The sequence below is a fragment of the Ovis aries genome, chromosome 5 (genome assembly GCF_016772045.2).
Source record: "Ovis aries strain OAR_USU_Benz2616 breed Rambouillet chromosome 5, ARS-UI_Ramb_v3.0, whole genome shotgun sequence".
Classification (NCBI taxonomy): Eukaryota; Metazoa; Chordata; class Mammalia; order Artiodactyla; family Bovidae; genus Ovis; species Ovis aries.
Window position 1 is genome coordinate 14,239,481 of NC_056058.1, and position 21,182 is coordinate 14,260,662.

Below are 21,182 nucleotides of genomic sequence, written 5' to 3' on the forward strand. Positions count from 1 at the left end.
GCAACAGTTAGAGCTCGACATGGAACAACAGACTGGTTCCAAATAGGAAAAGGAGTATGTCAAGGCTGTATATTGTCACCCTGCTTATTTAACTTATATGCAGAGTACATCATGAGAAACGCTGGGCTGGAAGAAAGAAGCACAAGCTGGAATCAAGATTGCCGGGAGAAATATCAATCACCTCAGATATGCAGATGATACCACCCTTATGGCAGAAAGTGAAGAGGAACTAAAAAGCCTCTTGATGAAAGTGAAAGAGGAGAGTGAAAAAGTTGGCTTAAAGCTCAACATTCAGAAAACGAAGATCATGGCATCTGGTCCCATCATTTCATGGGAAATAGATGGGGAAATAGTGGAAACAGTGTCAGACTTTATTTTGGGGGGCTTGAAAATCACTGCAGATGGTGACTGCAGCCATGAAATTAAAAGACGCTTACTCCTTGGAAGAAAAGTTATGACCAACCTAGATAGCATATTCAAAAGCAGAGACATTACTTTGCCAACAAAGGTCTGTCTAGTCAAGGCTATGGTTTTTCCAGTGGTCATGTGTGGATGTGAGAGTTGGACTGTGAAGAAAGCTGAGCGCCGAAGAATTGATGCTTTTGAACTGTGGTGTTAGAGAAGACTCTTGAGATTCCCTTGGACTGCAAGGAGATCCAACCAGTCCATTCTGAAGGAGATCAGCCCTGGGATTTCTTTGGAGGGAATGATGCTGAAGCTGAAACTCCAGTACTTTGGCCACCTCATGCAAAGAGTTGACTCATTGGAAAAGACTCTGATGCTGGGAGGGACTGGGGGCAGGAGGAGAAGGGGAGGACAGAGGATGAGATGGCTGGATGGCATTACTGACTCGATGGACGTGAGTCTGAGTGAACTCCGGGAGTTGGTGATGGACAGGGAGGCCTGGCGTGCTGTGATTCATGGGGTCGCAAAGAGTCGGACGCGACTGAACTGACTGACTGACTGACTCTTGTGTCAGAAATCCTCCTAGAATTGGGTTCCTCTGCTTCAGGGAGAAAAGGACAGGTGGAGGTTGAGGCTGACTGAGTGCTCTCTTGGCGTCTGTCTTCCTGTGACAGGGCAGACTGTGAGAGGGCAAGAGTGTCCCTTTGATCCCTACTGGATGCCCAATGTTTAGCATCTTTCCCACACTAGTAAGAGCTCAATAAATACTATCTACACTTTGTCCATGTGAACACCGTTGTATTTACACAGCCATTTTACACACTGGGGGCTCAGTGGTAAAGAATCCACCTGCCAATGCAAGAGACTCGGGCTCGATCGCTGGGTCAGAAAGACCCCCTGGAGAAGGAAATGGAAACTCACTCCAGTGTTCTTGCCTGGGAAATCCCATGGGCAGAGGAGCCTGGTGGGCTACAGTTCATGGGGTCACAAAAGAGTCACAGAGGACTCGGAGCCTAAACAACAACAACACTTTTACTGAGATTAATATGCATAAAGAAAAATGTGCAAACTCACACGTGCAGCGGGAAATTTTCACGAGTTTCCCAGAAGCCTTCCTTCTGCTCCTTTCTCATCTCTATTCATTACTTCCAGGAAAATTTCATTCTTATTCCCAACAGCACAGACTAGCTGTGCTTTAGTGGGTTTTTTTTTGTTTGTTTGTTTTGTTTTGTTTTGGTTTGTGTTCTTTAAGTTTTTATTTATTTGGCAGCATCTCACAGCACACAGGATCTTGGTTACCTGACCAGGAATTGAACCCACAGCCCCTGCATTGGAAGCATTGAGTCTTAACCACTGGACTCCTAGTTTTGGTCCTTTAAAATAGATGGATTGATGTAACATGTCCTCTTTTGTCCCTGGGTTCCTTTGCTCGCCGCTAGGTTGGTGGAAATCACCCAGATGGTTCCGTGTAGCTGCCTGAAATTCATATGGCCATTATGTATTCACACTCATGGCTACTGGGTGGGCAAAAGCTTTTTTTCTGTAAAGGTGTGCTCAGTCACATCCAATTCTTTGCGACCCCATGGACCATAGCCTGCCAAGCTCCTCTATCCATGGAACTTTTCCAGGCAAGAATACTGGAGTGGGTCACCATTTCCTACTGCAGGGGATCTTCTCCATCCAGGGATCTCTTGTGTCTCCTGCCCTGGCAGGCCGATTCTTTACCACTAGTGCCACCTGGGAAGCCCTCTCTGTAAAGGGCCAGACAGCAAATGCAGTCGGCTTTGTGGGTCCTTATGGATACTGTCGTGACTTCTCAGCTCTGTGAGTGACTTCATAAAAGTGGCCATGGATGGTATCTTCAAAAGCGGGCATGCCTGTGTTTTGAGAAAATTTTATATGCACTCTGGACTTTGAATTGCACATACTCTTCCTATTTCACTAAATGTTAAATTTCTGTCAATGATTTAAAAATGTAAACACTGTTTGGCAGTCCCTCGAAAAGTTAAATATAGAATTGGTACAGTCACCATAGTGACATTGCTCAGTCATGTCCGACTCTTTGCGACCCCATGGACTGTAGCCTACCAGGATCCTCCCTCCATGGGATTCTCCAGGCAAGAGTGCTGGAGTGGGGTGCCATTTCCTTCTCCAGGGGAATCTTCCCGACCCAGGTATCCCACATTCCAGGCTGACGCTTTAACCTCTGAGCCACCAGGGAAGCCCACCAATTCCACTCCTGGGTTTAAGGACCCAGAAATTCCACTCCTGGGTTTAAGGCAAAAATAACTGAAAGCAGTCACTTGAAGGATACGTGCGGTCCCAAGTTCAGAGCACTATCTTTGGCAACAGCCAGAAGGTAGAAACAGGACTTCCCTATGGTCCAGTGGTTAAGCATCTGCCTGCTGACACAGGTGACACAGGTTCGATCCCTGGTCGCGGAAGATCCCACATTCCATGGAGCAATGAAGTCCGTGTGCCGCACGTACTGAAGCCTGCGCGCCTAGAGCCCATGCTCCACAGGAGAAGCCACTGCGATGAGAAGCCCGCACCTGCAACTGCAGAGCAGCCCCCCTCACCAAAACGAGAGCAAGCCTGTGCGCAGCCACAAAGATCCAACGCAGCAAAAAAAAAAATTTCATTGAAAAGAAACATTGTTTTTAAAAGGCGGAAACAACCTAACTGTCCATCAACAAATGGATGACACACAAAATACAGTATGTACATAATATTGAATATTAGCCTGAAAAAGGAATGAGGTTTTGATCCATGCTACAACACGGATGAATGTTTAAATGTCATGCTAGTGAAGGGTTACACTAGTGAAGGGTAACCATCCTAGGATTCCAGTTATTTGTGGTATGAATAGGCAAATTCATAGAAACAGAAAGTAGATTAGAGGTTACCAGGGGCTTCAGGAAGAGGAAGTGGGAGTTAGCGGTTATGGGTAAAGTCAGTTTAGAATGATTTTTTTAAATTGTGGAAATGGACAGAGGAGATGATTACACAGCACTGGAAATCAAGCCACACTCCCCTTAAAGACTCTAGGAAAGAATCAGTTCTTGAGTTCTTCCAGCTTCTCGTGGCTGCTGGCATCCTTTTACTTGCGGCCACAACAGTCCAGTGTCTGCCTCGGTGGTTACTCCGAGTGCCGATGAACTGTACACTTGAAAATGGTACATTTTATGTTATGTGTGTTTTACCACAGTATTTAAAACTTCCATATTGGAAACAAAAACAAACCAAAACAATGTAAAAACCATTCTTAGCTCATGGGTTGTACAAAAATAGATGGTGGGCAAAGCTCCCTGATGGTCCAGTGATTAACAGTCCGAGCTTCCACCGCAGAAGGTACAGGTATTCCATGCCTGGTTGGGGAACTACGCCCTGCATGATGCATGGTGTAGCCAGAAAGAAAAAAAAAAAAAAAAGATGCTGGGCTAGATCTAGCCCATGGGCCATAGTTTGACAACTTCAGTTGTCCATTATTCCTTTGAAGAAATAAATCGTGGTTTTATTTTCTATTGTGATAGGCATTTGGGAACGAACATGGCATGTAGTTCTCTTTTTAAAAGAATTATTTCTTTGTTTATTGGCTGGGCTGGGTCTTCACTGCTGCCCTTGGACTTTCGCAAGTTGCAGTGAGGTGGGGGCTCCTCTCTAGTTACAGTGCTTGGGCTTCTCATGAGAGTGGCTTCTCTTGTTGCCGAGCACAGGCTCTAAGGTCGAGGGTTCAGTATTTGCAGAATGTGAGTTCTGGGGATGTGGCGCATGGGCATAGTTGCTTTGAGGCCTGCGGGATCTTCCAGGATCAGCAATCGATCTGGTGCCTCCTGCATTGCAAGGCAGATCCTCAACGACCGGACCACCAGGGAAGCCCAGCGTGCAGTTCTTACACAAGGACCTGACTCTGGTCACATGTGTGTGCCCTCCCACTGCTCCACATAAGCTGGTTTCTCTCCCTGCTCTTCTGACTAAGGTTCCTGGAAGTATTCCACCAGGTACTATCCTCTGGACCAGCCCCCCAGCCTAGATGTGGGCAGGGAAGGCTCTGGAAGGCAGAGTCTGTGGCAATACTAGGTCCCTGGACTCTACCGTGGGGGCTTCCTCTTAGCCCCGGATGTGGGAAGGGAGGCCCAGGATGCCAAGGGTCTTAGCCAAGACAGGAAGCTGCACACCCAGCAGCCTTAAAGAAGGAGCGGAGGCAGAGGTGTGGAATTAGTGTTCAAAATTTGGCCTGCTGAGTCCACAGAGAGGGTAAGTGACAGCCGCTCCTGCCTGTAGGGGCAAACCTGGGTCTCCAGCCCCATCCTCAGTTGGGACCCACAGCTCCCAATCCCATGTGCTCTGTGGGTCTGAGCTTCCCCAGGATGGGGAGAGGTAGACCCAGCTGGGGGATCTCTTGGTTTTTTTCTTGCAGCACCTGCAGGATGAAGGCTCTCTCCTTCCTCTTCATCCCAGTCCTGGGGCTGCTGGTGTGTGGCCAGTCACTGTGCCCCATAGATAAAGCCGTCAGTAAGAAGATCCAGGATGTCACCACCTCCCTACGTGAGAACCCTCCCATCCAACCTCAGCCAGGCCCTCAGGGGCCCCTCTGATTCCTGACATGGAGTGAACACCAGGCCAGCCCCAACCCCAACCAAATCTCAACCCCAAACCCAGCCCAACGCCAATCTCCACCAGTCTCCACCTCTAACTACAGCTCAAAACCTTCTTCCCTCAAAAACACCCACCCAGGACAGAATCCTTGGAGGTGGGGAGTTCCCCACCTACTGGGCCTTCCCCAGGGGCGTTTCCTTGACCCTCTGCCCATCTCCAAAGCACCAGGGCCGAGGCAGCAAGAGAAGGGTGTTGGGGCAGCTTGGTCTCACAGTTACTTTGCATCACCCCTTCCTGCAGTTCCTGAGGCAGTAAGGAACATTGGCCTGGACTGCCAGAGTGTCACCTCCCGGGGGTCCCTGGTCACCTGCCCTTCAGGTAGGTACAGAACTCCGTTGTCCAGTCTCCCGGCTCTATTCTCAGCACCCCATACCCCACTCCACTGTGTTTAGGCTCCATTTCTCTAGAACCACAGAGTCCCACCCTCTAATTCCTTAATATCCTGGTCTGCACTCCTGGCCTTGTCCCTTCCCCCAACTCCTGGGCCCCATTTCCTCAGGACACTGGTGTCCAGGCCCCCAGCCTCGCCGCCACCCGTGCTGCCAGCCCCCTGGAAGCCCAAACTCAAAGCTTCTGGCTCGGGGTCCAAGCTCTCTCCTCCTTGCTCCCTCTCGCAGGCTTCGCCGTCACTAGCTGCACGTGTGGCTCTGCCTGCGGCTCGTGGGACGTGCGTGCTGAGACCACGTGCCACTGCCAGTGCGCAGGCATGGACTGGACTGGCGCTCGCTGCTGCCGCCTGCGGATCCAGTAGCCTAATACTGCGCTTGCGTGGTGCAGGTCTGGGGGGCGCGGCCAGGCATTTGGGGGCGGGTCATATCTCTGAGGGGCTGGGCCAGGCCCCTGCTGGAAATAAACCTCCTTGAGAAGATGATGGGGAGGGCCCAGGCCCTGAGCTGTGTCTTCTGTGGGGTGTGGGTGACTGAGGTGGCGTCTCCAAAAAGAGCAAGGTGCATCAGCACCGGAGGGGTTGGGGGGGCAACCGCAACTTTTCTTCTCCCTATTCCCCTCTCCTGCCTTGTTGTCCACAGCTTCTATTTTTGAAAATGGGGCCCTAACTTCCTTTAATGACATGCACGCTCAAGGCTCATGGTCTTTGTCAAAGGAGAAGCGAGCGTTAGACTATTTTTGTGGGGGACCTCTCTGCACGGCATGTGGGATCTTAGTTCCCTGACTGACCAGGTATGGAACCCGTGCGTGGAAACTCGGGAGTCTTAACCACTGGACAGTAAGGGAAGTCCCGTACTGTTACCTTTGAGGCCACCTTGACGGCCACGCGAGGGTCCTAGGCCTCCTGGGAAGTTGCTGGGTTATTCTCCCCGACAATGATGCCTCTTCGGGGATCTGGGTCTGGACAGGACAGGAACCACCCCACCCCCACCAACCCCTACCCCACATACACTCCAGAGCCTTGTCATGAGCAGCCTCGGGGTCAGGGTGCATCCCTATTCATCGCTGTACCCAGAGACCTGAGCTCCATCCCTCACTCCCCACGTGCAACAGGGACACTCGTTCCTATTCCTCATGAACACTCAAATATGACAACACGCGTAGGGGACTTGTTGGCTCTTTGGTATATCCTGCTTAGAAGAGAGAATGGCACATTGAAGGTGTTCAGGAAATGTCCATTGAATAAACAACCAGACACACAGGTGAATACACCCCCTGGGTACAACATGCTATGCCTATATACACAGTGACATATGGCCTTGTGCACACAAAACACACAACCCGGTTCCCGTGGTCACACAAGTGCGCCACGCCCTGTAGACACACACATGCCAACTGTGGGGAGGGAGCTGGGGACACAGGAACTCTCGTGTGCCTCGGATGGACTCTCGTGCCTTCAACATCAAGTCCCCATCCCAGCCTGGATGACGCTGGTCTCAGTCTGGAGTCAATGCCCCAGAAGAGAAATTCTCAGCATCACTGGGGGTACAAATCCAGGTGATTCAAGGTCCAGTTTCCTGAGAACCCTAACCCAGGAGTCTTAAAATCCAGTCCCTGAGAGATGCAGACAGAGACTTCAGAACACTTGGTGCCCAGGTTTAAGAGGGACTCCAGACTTAAACAGCACAGTCCCCAGCAGCACACTCCAGAGGCTGAAGAATGGGTGACAGGGTGGGTTTCTGGTTTTCAGGACGATTTGGACTCTTCCCACTGACAACCACCCCCCATGGTGGTACACCACCCCCTCAAGTCTGGTCGCAGTGATCGTGAACTGAGATCACACACGCCTGGTGCTCATGGAAGCCACTACGTGCCAATCCAGGGATTCCCCTCCTAGGTCCTCCCTCTTAAACACTTTGGCTTCGGAGTTAGAGTGGGATCACAGAGTCAGAAATGTGTTAAGGACCAGAGAGGGCAAGCATTGTACCTTGCCCATCCTGCCCCCTCACTGTCCCCAGACTCTCATGTGAATGCCTCTGTCTTCAAGACCCACAATTGTCCCCTTGTATCTGGACCGCAAGAAGGGCCTCTTTTGAGCTCTCAGTTCCAACACAGTCTTCCTCCTGTCCCAGAGTGTAGACTTCAAAAGGCAAAGCCCTTACTTAAGTCTCTTTCCTCATTTGCTAACTGCCCAGCCCCCTGTGAGAGGTGAACTGTGGTGCTGGAGAATATTCTTGAGAGTCCCTTGGACAGCAAGGAGCTCAAACCAGTCAATCCTAAAGGAAATCAACCCTGAATATTCAGGAATTGGAAAGACTGATGCTGAAGCTGAAGCTCCAAACCTTTGGCCTCCTGATGTGAAGAGCTAACTCATTAGAAGAGACCCTGATGCCAGGAAAGATCGAGGGCAGGAGGAGAAGGGGGAGAAAGAGGATGAGATGGTTGGATGGCATCATCAACTCAATGGATATGAGTTTAAGCAAACTCTTGGAGATAGGGAAGGACAGGGAAGCCTGGCATGCTGCAGTCCATGGGGTTGCAGAGTCGGCCACGACTGAGCGACTGAACAGCAACCCCCTATAGTAGCCAAGACTGTTGGTTGCCAGCCCCACAGATCCCACCTCAACCTAGTTTGAGCTAAAATGAAAGGATATTTTCTGGATTACCTAAATGAGAGGCTCTGGTTCAGAACAACAGACTCAGGAATGACTGAATCCAGGGTTTCAGACAATGTCTCCAGGACTCGAGTCCTTGTCATGTCAGCTTTCCTTAGTGTTGACCTCACTTTTAAGCAAGTTCTCCCCTGTCATGGCTCCAGGTTTATATCCTGGCAGTCTGACAGAACTGGGAAAGAGAGAATGCCCCTTCACCTGGTTAACCCAACAAAAGCCCCAGGCCTGAGTTTCATTGGTTGAGTCTGGCTCATTTGCCCACCCGCTCTCTGCCAAATCTTGGTCTTTGATTGGCTGGACCTGGATCATTCTTTAAAGAAAATTCAGACTGTTGCCCCATGAAAGCATCGGGTCAGCCAACCCCATGGAGTCCTCTTAGGCCACCATGACACTGTTGCTTGTGGGTCTTCAGTTCCAGGGCTACCCTTTTCTCCAAGTCCAGAGGGCTCTACCCCGGTTTTGGCTTCATTTCAATCAGGGAAATGTGCAATGCTGCAGACCCGCCTCCTATGCCTGTCCATCAGAGCAGAGTCAGTTTCCCATTGGTCCATCTTTTCTGCAGCTATTGTATCATCAGCGGAGGCGAGGCCACGTCTCTCAACGACTGACTTCTTTGTAAGAGGAGATGGAAGAGCTGGCATCTAATTATTGTTAAACTGATCTTCCTTGAGCAGACGAGACTGGCAATGCTTTTTGTTTGTTTATACTGCACTGTGTGGCATGTGGGATTTTAGTTCACCAACTAGGGATCTACTACAGCCCCTTCAGTGGAAGCTCAGAGTCTTAATCACTTGACTCAGGAAGTCCCAAGATTGCCAATACTTCAGGAAAGAGAACATCATCCTCACCAGCCAGATCTCGGGGGTAATTCCAAACTTGCATGCATGCTAAGTCACTTCAATTGTGTCCTACTCTTTGTGACCCTATGGACTCTAGCCTGCCAGGCTCCTCTGTCCATGGGATTCTCCAGGCAAGAGTACTGAAGTGGGTTGTCATGCCCTTCTCCACGGGATCTTCCTGACCCAGGGACTGAACACGTGTGTCTTACATCTCCCATGTTAGCAAACAGGTTCTTTACCACTAGCACCACCTGGGAAGCCCAAAGTTACTTAAAATTTAATCACAGATTTTAAACCTAAAACATACTCACTTCTCACACATAGGAAGTTTTAATCCAATTTTTTCCAAAGGGAGTGTAACAGAGTGGGACCCTATGGGCCTTCCCAGGACAGACGCCAACTCCCCCCCACGTCTCTGACTGTCTCTTGTCTACAGAAAAATTTTATCCAAAGAATAAATTTAATCAAAGAAAATTTAAAAGTGCAGAAACAAAGAAAAATGATCAAACAGAATAAAATAATAATAAACCATTAAACCAAGTCAAAGACATTTAGTCCCTCCTCAAGGGCTATAGATAATACTGTGTCATATGCTTGGAGCTGGTTCGCAGTTACCAAACCCCCCGGCGGGGGGGGAAACTAACTACATGATGAGCAGACTATAGCCATGACCTAAGCTGCTACATCTTACACAATTTTAAGAACTGGCCTCAAGGAAATGGGAACAATCCAACCCTGGAACTGAAGATTAAGTGCACTTAAAACAATCAAGATGACACTGATCAGACCACTGCATAAGCAACTTCAGGATGATTGTCAGAACTGAGGTACTGTTTCTGCACACCGCCCACTCCCTCCACCTATACACTCCTAAAATTCCCCTTAAAGCTCTTGCCCCCTGATCGACAGCTGGGAGATGGCTTTTGGACATGCCGTATGTACACACAAGCAGACGTGCAACTGGAAGTATTCAGGTACGTACACACACACACACACACATATATACACACAAAGGAATATTACTCAGCCATCAAAAAGGATAAAGTTCTGCCATTTGCAGCAACATGGATGGACTCAGAGGGTGTTATGTTTCGTGTGGGATTCCCAGGTGGCTCAGTGGGTAAAGAATCCACCCACAGTGCAGGAGACGTGGGCTTGATAGCAACCCTCTCCAGTATTCTTGCCTGGAGAATCCCATGGATAGAGGAGCCTGGTGTGCTACAGTCCATAGGGACACAAAGGATAGGACTTGGCTGAAGCACCTGAGAGTGTACACACGCACATGCTTAGTGCAGTAACTCAGATAGACATACAAATAGTTGTATGTCATGTTAGTGTATGTTAGCACTCTTGTGTGGCATCTAAAAACAATGTTTAAAGGAATGTATGTAACAAAATGGAAACGGACTCAGAGACAGGACAAACTAGTGGTTACCAGCAGAGACAGGCGAGAGAAGAAGGGCAATATAAGGGCAAGAGATTAAGAGATACAAACTAATATGTATATAGTAGATTAGCAACAAGGATATATTTTACAGTACATGGAAATATATCCATTATTTTGTAATAACTTTAAATGGAGTATAATCTACAAAAATATTGAACCACTATGCTATACACCTGGAGCTAACAAAATATTATAAGTAAACTACATTTCAATTTTTAAGAACCCTGCCAGGGACTTCCCTGGTGGTCCAATGGTTAAGGCTCTGTGCTCCCAATGCAGGGAGCATGGGTTTTATCCCTGGTCAGGAACTAAGATCTAGGTCAGTGCAGCCAAAAAACAAGGAGGAAAAAAATCTGCCCAAAACCCACATGTGTTTCACATTATATTTACTTCTAACAGAAGGCAACTGCTCTAGACTGAAAGAGAAAGTTCCTTGTATACTTCAGTTCAGTTCAGTTCAGTTCAGTCACTCAGTCGTGTCCAACTCTTTGTGACCCCATGAATCACAGCACGCCAGGCCTCCCTGTCCATCACCATCTCCCGGAGTTCACTCAGACTCACGTCCATTGAGTCCGTGATGCCATCCAGCCATCTCATCCTCTGTCGTCCCCTTCTCCTCCTGCCCCCAATCCCTCTCAGCATCAGAGTCTTTTCCAATCAATCAACTCTTCGCATGAGGTGGCCAAAGAACTGGAGCTTCAGCTTTAGCATCATTCCTTTAAAGAAATCCCAGGATTGATCTTCAGAATGGACTGGTTGGATCTCCTTGCAGTCCAAGGGACTCTCAAGAGTCTTCTCCAACACCACAGTTCAAAAGCATCAATTCTTCGGCGCTCAGCCTTCTTCACAGTCCAACTCTCACATCCATACATGACCACTGGAAAAACCACAGCCTTGACTAAACGGACCTTAGTCGGCAAAGTAATGTCTCTGCTTTGGAATATACTATCTAGGTTGGTCATAACTTTTCTTCCAAGGAGTAAGCGTCTTTTAATTTCATGGCTGCAGTCACCATCTGCAGTGATTTTGGAGCCCCCAAAAATAAAGTCTGACACTGTTTCCCCATCTATTTCCCATGAAGTGATGAGACCAGATGCTATCATCTTTGTTTTCTGAACGTTGAGCTTTAAGCCAACTTTTTCACTCTCCACTTTCACTTTCATTAAGAGGCTTTTTAGCTCCTCTTCACTTTCTGCCATAAGGGTGGTGTCATCTGCATATCTGAGGTTATTGATATTTCTCCTGGCAATCTTGATTCCAGCTTGTGCTTCTTCCAGTCCAGCGTTTCTCATGATGTACTCTGCATAGAAGTTAAATAAGCAGGGTGACAATATACAGCCTTGACGTACTCCTTTTCCTATTTGGAACCAGTCTGTTATTCCATGCCCAGTTCTAACTGTTGCTTCCTGACCTGCATACAGATTTCTCAAGAGGCAGGTTAGGTGGTCTGGTATTCCCATCTCTTTCAGAATTTTCCACAGTTTATTGTGATCCACACAGTCAAAGGCTTTGGCATAGTCAGTAAAGCAGAAATAGATGTTTTCTGGAACTCTCTTGCTTTTCCATGATCCAGTGGATGTTGGCAATTTGATCTCTGGTTCCTCTGCCTTTTCTAAATCCAGCTTGAACGTCAGGGAGTTCACGGTTCACGTATTGCTGAAGCCTGGCTTGGAGAATTTTAAGCATTACTTTACTAGCGTGTGAGATGAGTGCAATTGTGCGGTAGTTTGAGCATTCTTTGGCATTGCCTTTCTTTGGAATTGGAATGAAAACTGACCTTTTCCAGACCTGTGGCCACTGCTGAGTTTTCCAAATTTGCTGGCATATTGAGTGCAGCACTTTCACAGCATCATTTTTTAGGATTTGAAACAGCTCAACTGGAATTCCATCACCTCCACTAGCTTTGTTCGTAGTGATGCTTTCTAAGGCCCACTTGACTTCACATTCCAAGATGTCTGGCTCTAGATTAGTGATCACATCATCATGATTATCTGGGTCATGAAGATCTTTTTTGTAGACTTAGCCTCATTTTAGGTCAGATAGACATAAGGAAAGCTTTAAAGATACCTAGACAGAGTAGAGACAGTGTGCGCACATGAATATGTACAAGCATGCAAATGACCACACCATATGTACACGTGTACAGATGTGCGAGTGGGGGTATTCAGAAGTGTGAGTGTGCAAGAGTATGTGTGTGGGTCTGGGTAGGTGAGCCGACGCGTGGATGAGTGTGAATGTGTTTCTGAGTGTTCCTTTGCAGGGGGTCTCCAGGTGGAAGGGGAACTGCTTTGGGGTTAGGTCAAGGTGACATCTGGCCTCAGTCCCAGATGTGGGAGTGGACTTCCAGTGGTTAGCCCCATTGCCTCATATCCATTCTTCTCCTCCAAAGGGCCTTGGAGAAGAAGTACTTCTCTGGGTGGAGCTGAGGGGTGGGACTAGGGCAGAGGGAAGGTAGGTGTGGGGACCTACGAATCTTGCCCCAAAAGGTGGGGTGCCATAGTATCTACCATGAGAGCAAGAGATGGGAGGATGAGCTTCACCCAGGTGGACACAGATACACACAGAGCTTCCTGTAAAGTTCCTGACTATCCTATTTCAAAATTATTTTTATTGAATATAATCGACCCATGACTTTATGTAAGTTTACGATGTTCAATATATTGATTTGATACATTTTTCGATTGCAGTATGACGATCCCCATGGAACTCAGGTCTCCTGCATTGCAGGCAGAATCTTTATCATCTGAACTACCAACAGGGCGTTAGTTAATACCTCTTCCACAAATTGCTGACCATCTTGTGCTGTTTCTGGGTCTGTGTGAATCTCTTCTTGTCCCTCCTGAGACCTCTGGTCTCCTAAGACTCCGAGTGGGGGCTACTCTCCAGTTGCGGAGGGAGGGCTTCTCACAGCGGTGGCTTCTCTTGTGGGCCCCAATACTTGTGGCTCCTGGGCTCTAGAGCACAGGCTCAGTGGTTGTGGTGCAGGGGCTTAACTGCCGGATCTTCCCGGATCAGGGATCCAACCTGTGTCTCCTGCGTTGGCAGGTGGATGCCTAAGACTCCCGTTGAGCCGGGGTTTGGGTGAGGATGCCCCCAAGGGTGGGGCATTCCTGGATCCCTGAAAGCAGGAAGCCTACATTCTGCTTCCTCTTCTCCACCTCAACCCAGAGATTTCCTCATCTCCCCAGACACTTTCCTGTGGGTGGGGCTGTGTGAAGACAGATTTGCTGCCGGGGGCCATAGAGACTGAGGAAATCAACATAAACCAGAAGGTCAAGATGCAGGCGGTAGCCTTCAAAGACAAGAGACGGGGATCCGCAGGCAATAAAGGTTAGGCATCTCGGGCGAGGTGGGGAGAGGTTGGGATGGGAGGAGCGAGGAGCTGAAAGTGAAGGTTGGAGGGCTCCTCCCCCACTCCCCAAAATGTGTGTGTGTCACCCAAAGGCTCACATGCATTAAGATGAAGATCAGAGTTCCCTACTCCTTATCTTTGCCCCCAAGAAATCTGTTGTGTGGAGGATTCAGTAAACCAAGATGTCTGAGCTTCCTCTCCCATACTCACCCCTGCCCCAGAGCTCCGGGCAGGTTTCCTCAAGCCTCTCAATGACTTGCCCACAGCTGCAGATGACCCTAACTATGAGAACATCACCTTTACCTTCAAAAACCAGAACCAGCCAAAGGGCAGTCATTCACCACCCAAGAACAAGGGTAAGCAGCTGCCCTCTGCCCCCTAGCCCCTATCACACGGCCCTGGGAGAGGTCTGTGGGAGGGCCCTGCAGGGACAAAGGGCAGTGTGTGAAGCTCAGGGTCAATGGTGTGGGGGAGTGGTGGTGTCGAGGCTTTGTGTGACAGTGGCGGGGGGTAGCTGGGTAGGCGATGATGAAGAGGACAATGTGATTGTGCTGGTGGAGGTGTTGGTGAAGCTCTGGGTGTCGGTGGTGCTGGTGGATTGGGACGGGATCATCTAGACAGAGCTGATGAAAGTGTTGATGAGGTCCTGATGACCTGTTGATAGGGACAGTGCTGGCAAGGACAAGTACTGATGCTGGTGATGGGGTCATACGAGGGCATCATGGGGACAGTGCTAGGGGCCACTGCTGGTGGTGCTGGCTGGGGTACATGCTAGGGGCAGTGTGTGATGGCCACAGCTGCTGATGGTACTGAGAACAGTAGGTACAGGTGAAGAGCTGTCAGTGGTGTTAGAGTCAGTGCCGATGGGCTGAGCAGCGGTGTTGGGCCCTGGGGATGAGCTGTCCTACCTCTATCCCAGTGCCAGCCGAGTCCAGGCCACCCTCAGACACTGCCCAGGGACACCACTGGTTGCCTAAAGCCATGATGAGTCTGAACACCTTCTTGACTCTGTCCTGCATGGTCCTCTTAGCTGTGGTTCTGGTGAAGAGTGAGTGGGGTGTTTCTTTCTGCTGGCGGAGGAAGGGGCTGAGGGCAGTGGGGAGGGGTCCCCAGAAGCTGGGGAGGCCCAGTGCTGCTCCTGACTGCAGAACTCGGGTGATTCCAAAGTTTTTCTAAGGTTTTCTTGCCCCCTGCCCCACACATCCTGAACAGATTCCGAGATGTCCAGGGAGCTGGTGGTCTTGAAAGAGGAGCTCTGGAACGGTGAGGGGAAGAGCTGGGTCGGGGTTGGGGGAGTAGGGGGAGTGAAGGTGACTCTGACAACTCCAGTCCACACCCTTAGTCTCCACTTCGGTGCAAGAGTACCAGGAAGAGCAGAAGACTCAGTGGGGCAACGTGGAACAGCGTGTCACGGCAGCCAAGCAGAGCATCGACACAGTCATGAGGAACGTCCAGGAAGGGAACCCGAAACGGAGGCAGCTGGCCACAGGTGCCCTGGCAGACCTCCCCGGGGAGAATATGCCTCCGTGCCCAGTACTGGGTTGGGTGCTGGGGAATCTGGGGAGGGGACAGCAGGGGTCCTGCCCTCCCCGAGCACAAGGTTTGGAAGGGTGACGGATGTCACCCCCGACAAACATACCCCGAGTCACTCAGGGAGTATATATATGCTGCTGGGAACTCCAAGTACATTGGGATTGTGTGACATCTTTTGCAGGTTGGGGGTCGGGCAGGGAACAGGCTTCCAATAAAGCTAAGAGTGTCCCATCTCAGCTTTTTCCTGTCTCCCCACCACTCCAGTCCCAAACATCGATGAAGTCAAGAAAACACTACAGGAAATCCTCAGTATACTGAAGACGTCAAAACCAAGTAAGCTGGGGCCAGGGGCAGCAAATGAGGGCGGCCCCGAATTTGGCTCCAGGCTCTCTTCCAAGAATGGGATCTGTATGATCTCGGGTCTCCATCCTTCACCACAGCCCCTTCTCTGCAGGTCCCACACCTCAATGAGTGAGAAAATCTCACAGCCCTGGCTGCACCGTGGAGGAATGACAGCACTTCTTCCTTGAAGAAGGAACATGGGGACCCACGCTGGTCTGAAGCTGCCCTTCCTCCCACACGTAGAACATCTCATGTCTTGCGAATGAGTGTTGTGGAGCTGCATGTGTGCATGTGCGTGCGTGTGTCAGGGTAAGCTCTTCAAGGAGGGTGGGTATTTCAGTGTGTCGCACAGGAAGGTGTTGTGGTGAGTGTGGTGTGCTTCCGGGTCACTGTGCATAGGCATACATACATGTGTGGGCTGTGGCGTGGCGTGAGTGTAGTTCGTGTCACTGTGTGCGGCTGTGGGGACCACAAAGGCGTGTCACTCTAGGTGTGGGTGTCGGTGACATGTGTTGCAGGCGCCCACTTCACCGTCAGCGTAAACACACGCATGTGTCCTGCTGGGTGTTGTGTGATGCAGGTGTGAGGGGGTGGAATGGTGGGTACGCCGTGGGAAGGTATCACTGTAATTGTGGATGAGTGTCCTGTCACGCTATGCCGGTGTGAACAAGTGCGTGTCAACACGAGTGTGCCTGATTGCGCTGCCGAGGGTTCAGAGCAGTCCCCGCATGTGTCCATTTGTTTCTGCGCTCACATTTTATGATTCACGATGATAAACCCCAAAGGGAGACCACATGGCTTTCCCGTCTGTTTGGTGCGGCTAGGGGGCTTTGGGACCTGGTCGGGGAGGGTGTGTAAGTGTGCCGAATGGAGAATGGGAAAGGTCATGTGGGGAACATGTGGACCTGATGCCAGGAGCCCTGGGGGCAGCAGGGAGTGCGAGATCCAATGCACCCAGTGGATCACTGTGTGTCCATGAACCTGTACCCAGGGGTGACTAAGTGTTTGTGGACCAAACACTAAGTGTGCTCTTGGACCAAAACAGAAATGAGGGTTTTCTTCTGATAACAAGGAAAATATAGGGAAAAATGAACCGACTAGAAAAGTAGCATAAACGGGCCTGGAAGAGTTAATTAATCCTAGCTTTATTTTAAATGTTACTAATCTGTAGTGTCTGTAACTCTGTCCTTCACAAGGCTAACCTCTAACACTCTCTGAATCTGTGAATTACACCCAGCATCTAACACTCTAATTCTGTGTGAATTACATCCTGTTCCTGTTGTTTTACACTCCCTTGTAGCAAATCACTGCTTGCAGCATTCTGCCTTTCAGAAAGCAGGTCGCCAGTAAATAACCAGGAGAGCAATGGACCCAATTATTGGGTTGCCTGACACTGTGTATTTAGTCGCTCAGTCATGTCCGACTCTTTGCAACTCCATGGACTGTAGCCCTCTAGGCTCCTCTGTCCATGGGGATTCTCCAGGCAAGAATACTGGAGTGGGTTGCCATCCCTTCCTCCCGGGGAATCTTCCCAACCCAGGGATTGAACCCAGGGCTCCCGCATTGCAGGCGGATTCTTTCCCTTCTGAGCCACCTGACACTAGCTCTGACTGTTTTGAAATAATGTAAGAAGAAAAACGCAAGACCTTCATCATTTTGATCCTTGCCACCAACCCGCACCCCCGGACTCGAAGTCCCACCTGTTAGACTTCTCCTGACTCCTCAGGGCCGGGGCTGGGGTTGGGGGCTGGGGAATGGTCTTGAGGCCCCAGGCAGCTGCGTTCCCTCTTTGCCTGGCAAAAAATAAAACTCCTCTTTCTTTTCTCGTCCAAACGTAGTCTCCGTGCTTCTGTTAGACATCGGTGCACAGAGAATCAAGATATTGACATTAACGTCTCCCTAAGTGTGCCTGGCCTCACGGATATATAAGCCCCTGAGTACGGTACTGTGCTCCGGCATGTTATCTGTCCACAAAGCATGTATTCAGGGTCGCAAGTTCCCTCAGATAACTTGTGCCCACGGGCATGCACACGGACATGTTTGTCCGGAAGGTGAGCGTACGTGTGACCCAAGACGAGCAGACGCACACGTGCCTGACACAGAGCCCCTTGTTTACCATCAGACGTGCACTCCTGAGCAGGGGATGACCCATGCCCCTGTCCCCTTGACTGTGGGCTAACCGAGGCCAGCGAGGCCCCTGCCCGGGTACCTGCGCCCTTACGTCGGGTTCCACGGACACGTGCGCCCCACTGCGGCCGCTCTCCGGCATCGCCTCGCGCGCCCTGCCCACACGCCCGTCCCATCGCTGCGCCTGCGCACGCCCCCCCCTTTACGGCGCCGTAAAGCAGCTCGGCCAAATCGGCGGCCGCAGGTCCGGGTGAGATCCCGCCCGCCGCGACCCCTCCCCGGCCCGGGCCGCGTCCATTTCCCGACCCCCTCCCCGCGGGCCTTTGGGTCCTGGGCCAGGGTCTCGGTGTTCGCGATCCCCGGTCATCCCCCACCTCGTCCCATCCGCCGGGGGTGGGGAGCACGAGGAGGGTGGGCTCCTACCCGGCACCGTTGTCTGGTCCACACCCGCGCCGAGGTCACGGGATCCCGGTCTTTCCGTGGCTTAGCTCACCAACCCCGTGGCAGCCGGGTGGAGGGGTTTCTACGCTCTCCGTCCCATCTCGCGCGCTGGGCCCTCCCCATGTAGGCGGCTGCGCAGCGGGGCAGGGACGCCCTGGAGCTCCTAAAATTCCCTCCGGTGCGCTTTTCATCCTCCACGCTGACCCTAGTTGGGGCCCTGTCTCAGCCTCCCCAGACCCGTCCGGCCTCTGGTCCCGTCCCTGCGTAGTGGGGGGTCGGGGCTCTCAGCTACCCCTCCTGACGGTGGGTTTGTGTGTGTGTCTCCGAGCCCTTGACATCGCCCATCCGCGGCCATTCTCATCGCAGATCCACAGTGTGTTTGTCTCAGCATCCCCTAGGGATTTTCTCCCCACAGCCCCACTTCCGGGTCTTTCCCGCCACCGATGGCTTCTCGCTCTGGAGTGGGAGGATCACGGCGCCCCCTCCTGGCTCCGCTCACATCCCGGGTCCGATAGTCCGCCTCCTCCGTCTTGTTTCCCACAGTGCAGCTAGTTTTCTGGAAAGCACGAGGGTGGGGGGCTCTCAGCGCCTTCCCTGGCCACCCCTCCCCTCTTTTTACCAACGCGGGTCTACTCCAAGAGGCATGCTTCGTGCCTGACAAATTCGGTGTGCCCGAGGGTGCGGGTTTAGAAGGGTTGCCAGCATCCTCTCCTGGCTCTCTCCATGTGCCTTGCTTGTTCCCCAAGGCCCCAAACCCTCCTGGCCCTGGGTCTCACCACACCCCCTTACTTCTCTCCTCTGACTTCACCCTGGGAAATCAGCGCTGTTGCTGCTGGAGAGCCTGAGGTGGGGGAGGGATTACTGCTGTGTCCTCTCACGGCTCCTCACCCTCGTCCCCTCCTTGCCCTAGGTCTGATGCCCTGCCCCCTCCCCACACACGTGTCTTCTCGTTACTGGCCCCGGCTTGAAGGGTTCAGGACGATGCTTTTAATGCACAAAGATCACCTGGAACTCATGGGTTGGGGAGGTTTCGAGTGCCTCCTGGGTATCTCTCCTCCCACTTTCCCTCTCCATCAGAGAATAGAAGTGTTACTTGCTCAGTTGTGTCATGATTCTGCGACCCCATGGATGGTAGCCAGCCAGGCTCCTCTGCCCATGGGATTCTCCAGGCAAGAATATTAGAGTGGGTTGTCATTCCTTTCTCTAGGGGATCTTCCCTCCTCAGGGATCGAGCTCAGGTCTCCCACGTTGCAGGCAGAGTCTTTACCATCTGAGCCACCAGGGAAGCCCTCCACTTGCCTCCCTCCCAAGCCCTCTCCTGGACAAGGGTATAAGCCTCATAAGGGAGGTATGCTTTATACGCAGGTGGATTCTCCTTTTCTTCTCATCTCTTCCCACGTGGGAAATCAGCAATGGCATGCACGCGGGAGGTGGTTGGGAGGGGTCTCCTTCCCGCCTCTGACACCCACGTTTCTTCTCCCTGCAGGGAGGCGGCATGGAGGCGCGCTTCACGCGTGGGAAGTCGGCACTGCTGGAACGTGCGCTGGCCCGGCCGCGCACCGAGGTGAGCCTGAGTGCCTTTGCCCTGCTCTTCTCCGAGCTGGTTCAGCACTGCCAGAGCCGCGTCTTCTCCGTGGCAGAGCTGCAGGCGCGCCTGGCGGCACTGGGCCGCCAGGTGGGTGCCCGCGTCCTGGATGCGCTGGTGGCTCGCGAAAAGGGTGCCCGGCGTGAAACCAAGGTGCTGGGTGCCCTGCTGTTCGTTAAGGGCGCCGTGTGGAAGGCGCTCTTTGGCAAGGAGGCCGACAAGCTGGAGCAGGCCAACGACGATGCCCGCACCTTCTACATCATCGAGCGCGAGCCGCTCATCAACACCTACATCTCCGTGCCCAAGGAGAACAGCACGCTCAACTGTGCCAGCTTCACCGCGGGCATCGTGGAGGCGGTGCTCACGCACAGCGGCTTCCCCGCCAAGGTCACAGCGCACTGGCACAAGGGCACCACGCTGATGATCAAGTTCGAGGAGGCAGTCATAGCCCGAGACCGGGCCCTGGAGGGCCGCTGATCCCCCCAAGATAAAGGAAGCAGACAGCCCCCTTCCCAAGTGTGTCTTGTGTCTTGTTTGAGGGCCTCGGAGATCCCCTCAACACCTCGACCGGGGACTTCCCTGGCAGTCCAGCAGTTGGGACTCAGCACTTTCACTGCTGAGAATGTGGTTGGGGAACTAAGGTCCTGCAAGCCACACAGGGCCCTGCCAAACAAAACAAACCCCACCGTGACCCAGGCCCTTGCCTCAGGCTGCTGAGGGTGGCCAGAGTCCTAATACAATGGAGAAGTGGGGGTGGGGGCAGATTTGACCTAGCTTGAGGGTTATGGGAAGTGGGGTGGGATGCGGGGGCCGGGCAGAGGGCAGAGAAACCAGGCCCAAGGAGCTGCTGATTTGGCTCCAAAAGTGAAAGCCGCTCATTCGGTCCGACTGTTTGCAACCCCCATGTACTATACAGTCCGTGGAATTCTCCAGGCCAGAATACTGGAGTGGGTAGCCTTTCCCTTCTCCAGGGGATCTTTCCAACTCAGGGATCAACCCAGGTCTCCTTCATTGCAGGCAGATTCTTTACCAGCTGAGCCACAAGGGAAGGCCCCTGCTGGTTTGGCTGGGGGGGTGGGGGGAATGCTGGCACTTTCTGGAATCACAGCTGGAGGCCATCCATCTGCAGAAGAGGTGTGGGGCGGTGGTGATTAGGGTTCAGGTAGGGTTCTGGCAGGGGTCTGGCTGAGGGAGTTTCCTTTAGACCAGGGGCTGGCTTTACTTTATGTAAAAAACCAGAGTGAGCAGTTGCCTCCCTACCCCCCAGCCTCTCTGGTTACTTTGCGCCCACAGGGGTAGGCAGCAGTAGGTCGAGGAGTGGATGTAGCTGCGCATCTAGAAAACAAGCAGAAGGTAGTTTGTCAACTCCCCTCCGCCCCACCTTTTTTTAGAC

General features: G+C 51.7%; 3 protein-coding genes across 13 annotated transcripts; all 3 read left to right on the top strand.

The window, feature by feature from the left end:
* The first annotated feature begins 4,621 nt into the window (after window positions 1-4,621).
* On the top strand, window positions 4,622-5,935 carry RETN (resistin). Of its 2 annotated transcripts, XM_027969185.3 has the most exons (4): window positions 4,622-4,662; window positions 4,826-4,953; window positions 5,305-5,382; window positions 5,682-5,935. In XM_027969185.3, exons 2-4 carry the CDS (start codon window positions 4,836-4,838, stop codon window positions 5,813-5,815), a joined length of 330 nt encoding a protein of 109 aa, XP_027824986.1. In that variant the 5' UTR covers window positions 4,622-4,662; window positions 4,826-4,835; the 3' UTR covers window positions 5,816-5,935. The 2 variants fall into 2 exon arrangements, with proteins under 2 accessions (XP_027824986.1, NP_001293040.1); NM_001306111.1 differs by lacking the exon at window positions 4,622-4,662 and having other exon boundaries at window positions 4,836-4,953; window positions 5,682-5,815.
* Window positions 5,936-13,657: 7,722 nt separating this feature from the next.
* Window positions 13,658-17,469, top strand: MCEMP1 (mast cell expressed membrane protein 1). 5 transcript variants are annotated; one of them, XM_012177959.5, is made up of 7 exons: window positions 13,658-13,739; window positions 14,028-14,117; window positions 14,681-14,809; window positions 14,974-15,024; window positions 15,104-15,250; window positions 15,559-15,627; window positions 15,749-17,469. In XM_012177959.5, the coding sequence occupies exons 1-7, from the start codon at window positions 13,688-13,690 to the stop codon at window positions 15,763-15,765; spliced, it is 555 nt and encodes a 184-aa protein (XP_012033349.1). In that variant the 5' UTR covers window positions 13,658-13,687; the 3' UTR covers window positions 15,766-17,469. The 5 variants fall into 5 exon arrangements, with proteins under 5 accessions (XP_012033349.1, XP_042105943.1, XP_060272274.1 ...); XM_042250009.2 differs by having other exon boundaries at window positions 15,476-15,627; window positions 15,749-15,803; XM_060416291.1 differs by having other exon boundaries at window positions 15,559-17,469.
* A 506-nt stretch (window positions 17,470-17,975) lies between these two features.
* Window positions 17,976-20,300, top strand: TRAPPC5 (trafficking protein particle complex subunit 5). Of its 6 annotated transcripts, none has more exons than XM_042250013.1 (3): window positions 17,976-18,382; window positions 19,412-19,552; window positions 19,691-20,300. In XM_042250013.1, exon 3 carries the CDS (start codon window positions 19,700-19,702, stop codon window positions 20,264-20,266), a length of 567 nt encoding a protein of 188 aa, XP_042105947.1. In that variant the 5' UTR covers window positions 17,976-18,382; window positions 19,412-19,552; window positions 19,691-19,699; the 3' UTR covers window positions 20,267-20,300. The 6 variants fall into 6 exon arrangements, with proteins under 6 accessions (XP_042105947.1, XP_042105944.1, XP_042105946.1 ...); XM_042250010.1 differs by having other exon boundaries at window positions 17,976-18,013; XM_042250012.1 differs by having other exon boundaries at window positions 17,976-18,007.
* Window positions 20,301-21,182: the final 882 nt, after the last annotated feature.

Bases quoted from the DNA above. Each gene is read 5' to 3' on its own strand.
- MCEMP1 (XM_060416291.1), top strand. From the start codon at position 13,688: ATGCAGGCGGTAGCCTTCAAAGACAAGAGACGGGGATCCGCAGGCAAT. The intron at 13,740-14,027 runs GTTAGGCATCTC...ACTTGCCCACAG, and splicing joins GGGATCCGCAGGCAATAAAG to CTGCAGATGACCCTAACTAT. The intron at 14,118-14,680 runs GTAAGCAGCTGC...CCTCTATCCCAG, and splicing joins TTCACCACCCAAGAACAAGG to TGCCAGCCGAGTCCAGGCCA.
- TRAPPC5 (XM_042250013.1), top strand. From the start codon at position 19,700: ATGGAGGCGCGCTTCACGCGTGGGAAGTCGGCACTGCTGGAACGTGCG.
- RETN (XM_027969185.3), top strand. From the start codon at position 4,836: ATGAAGGCTCTCTCCTTCCTCTTCATCCCAGTCCTGGGGCTGCTGGTG. The intron at 4,954-5,304 runs GTGAGAACCCTC...CCCTTCCTGCAG, and splicing joins GGATGTCACCACCTCCCTAC to TTCCTGAGGCAGTAAGGAAC. The intron at 5,383-5,681 runs GTAGGTACAGAA...TCCCTCTCGCAG, and splicing joins CCTGGTCACCTGCCCTTCAG to GCTTCGCCGTCACTAGCTGC.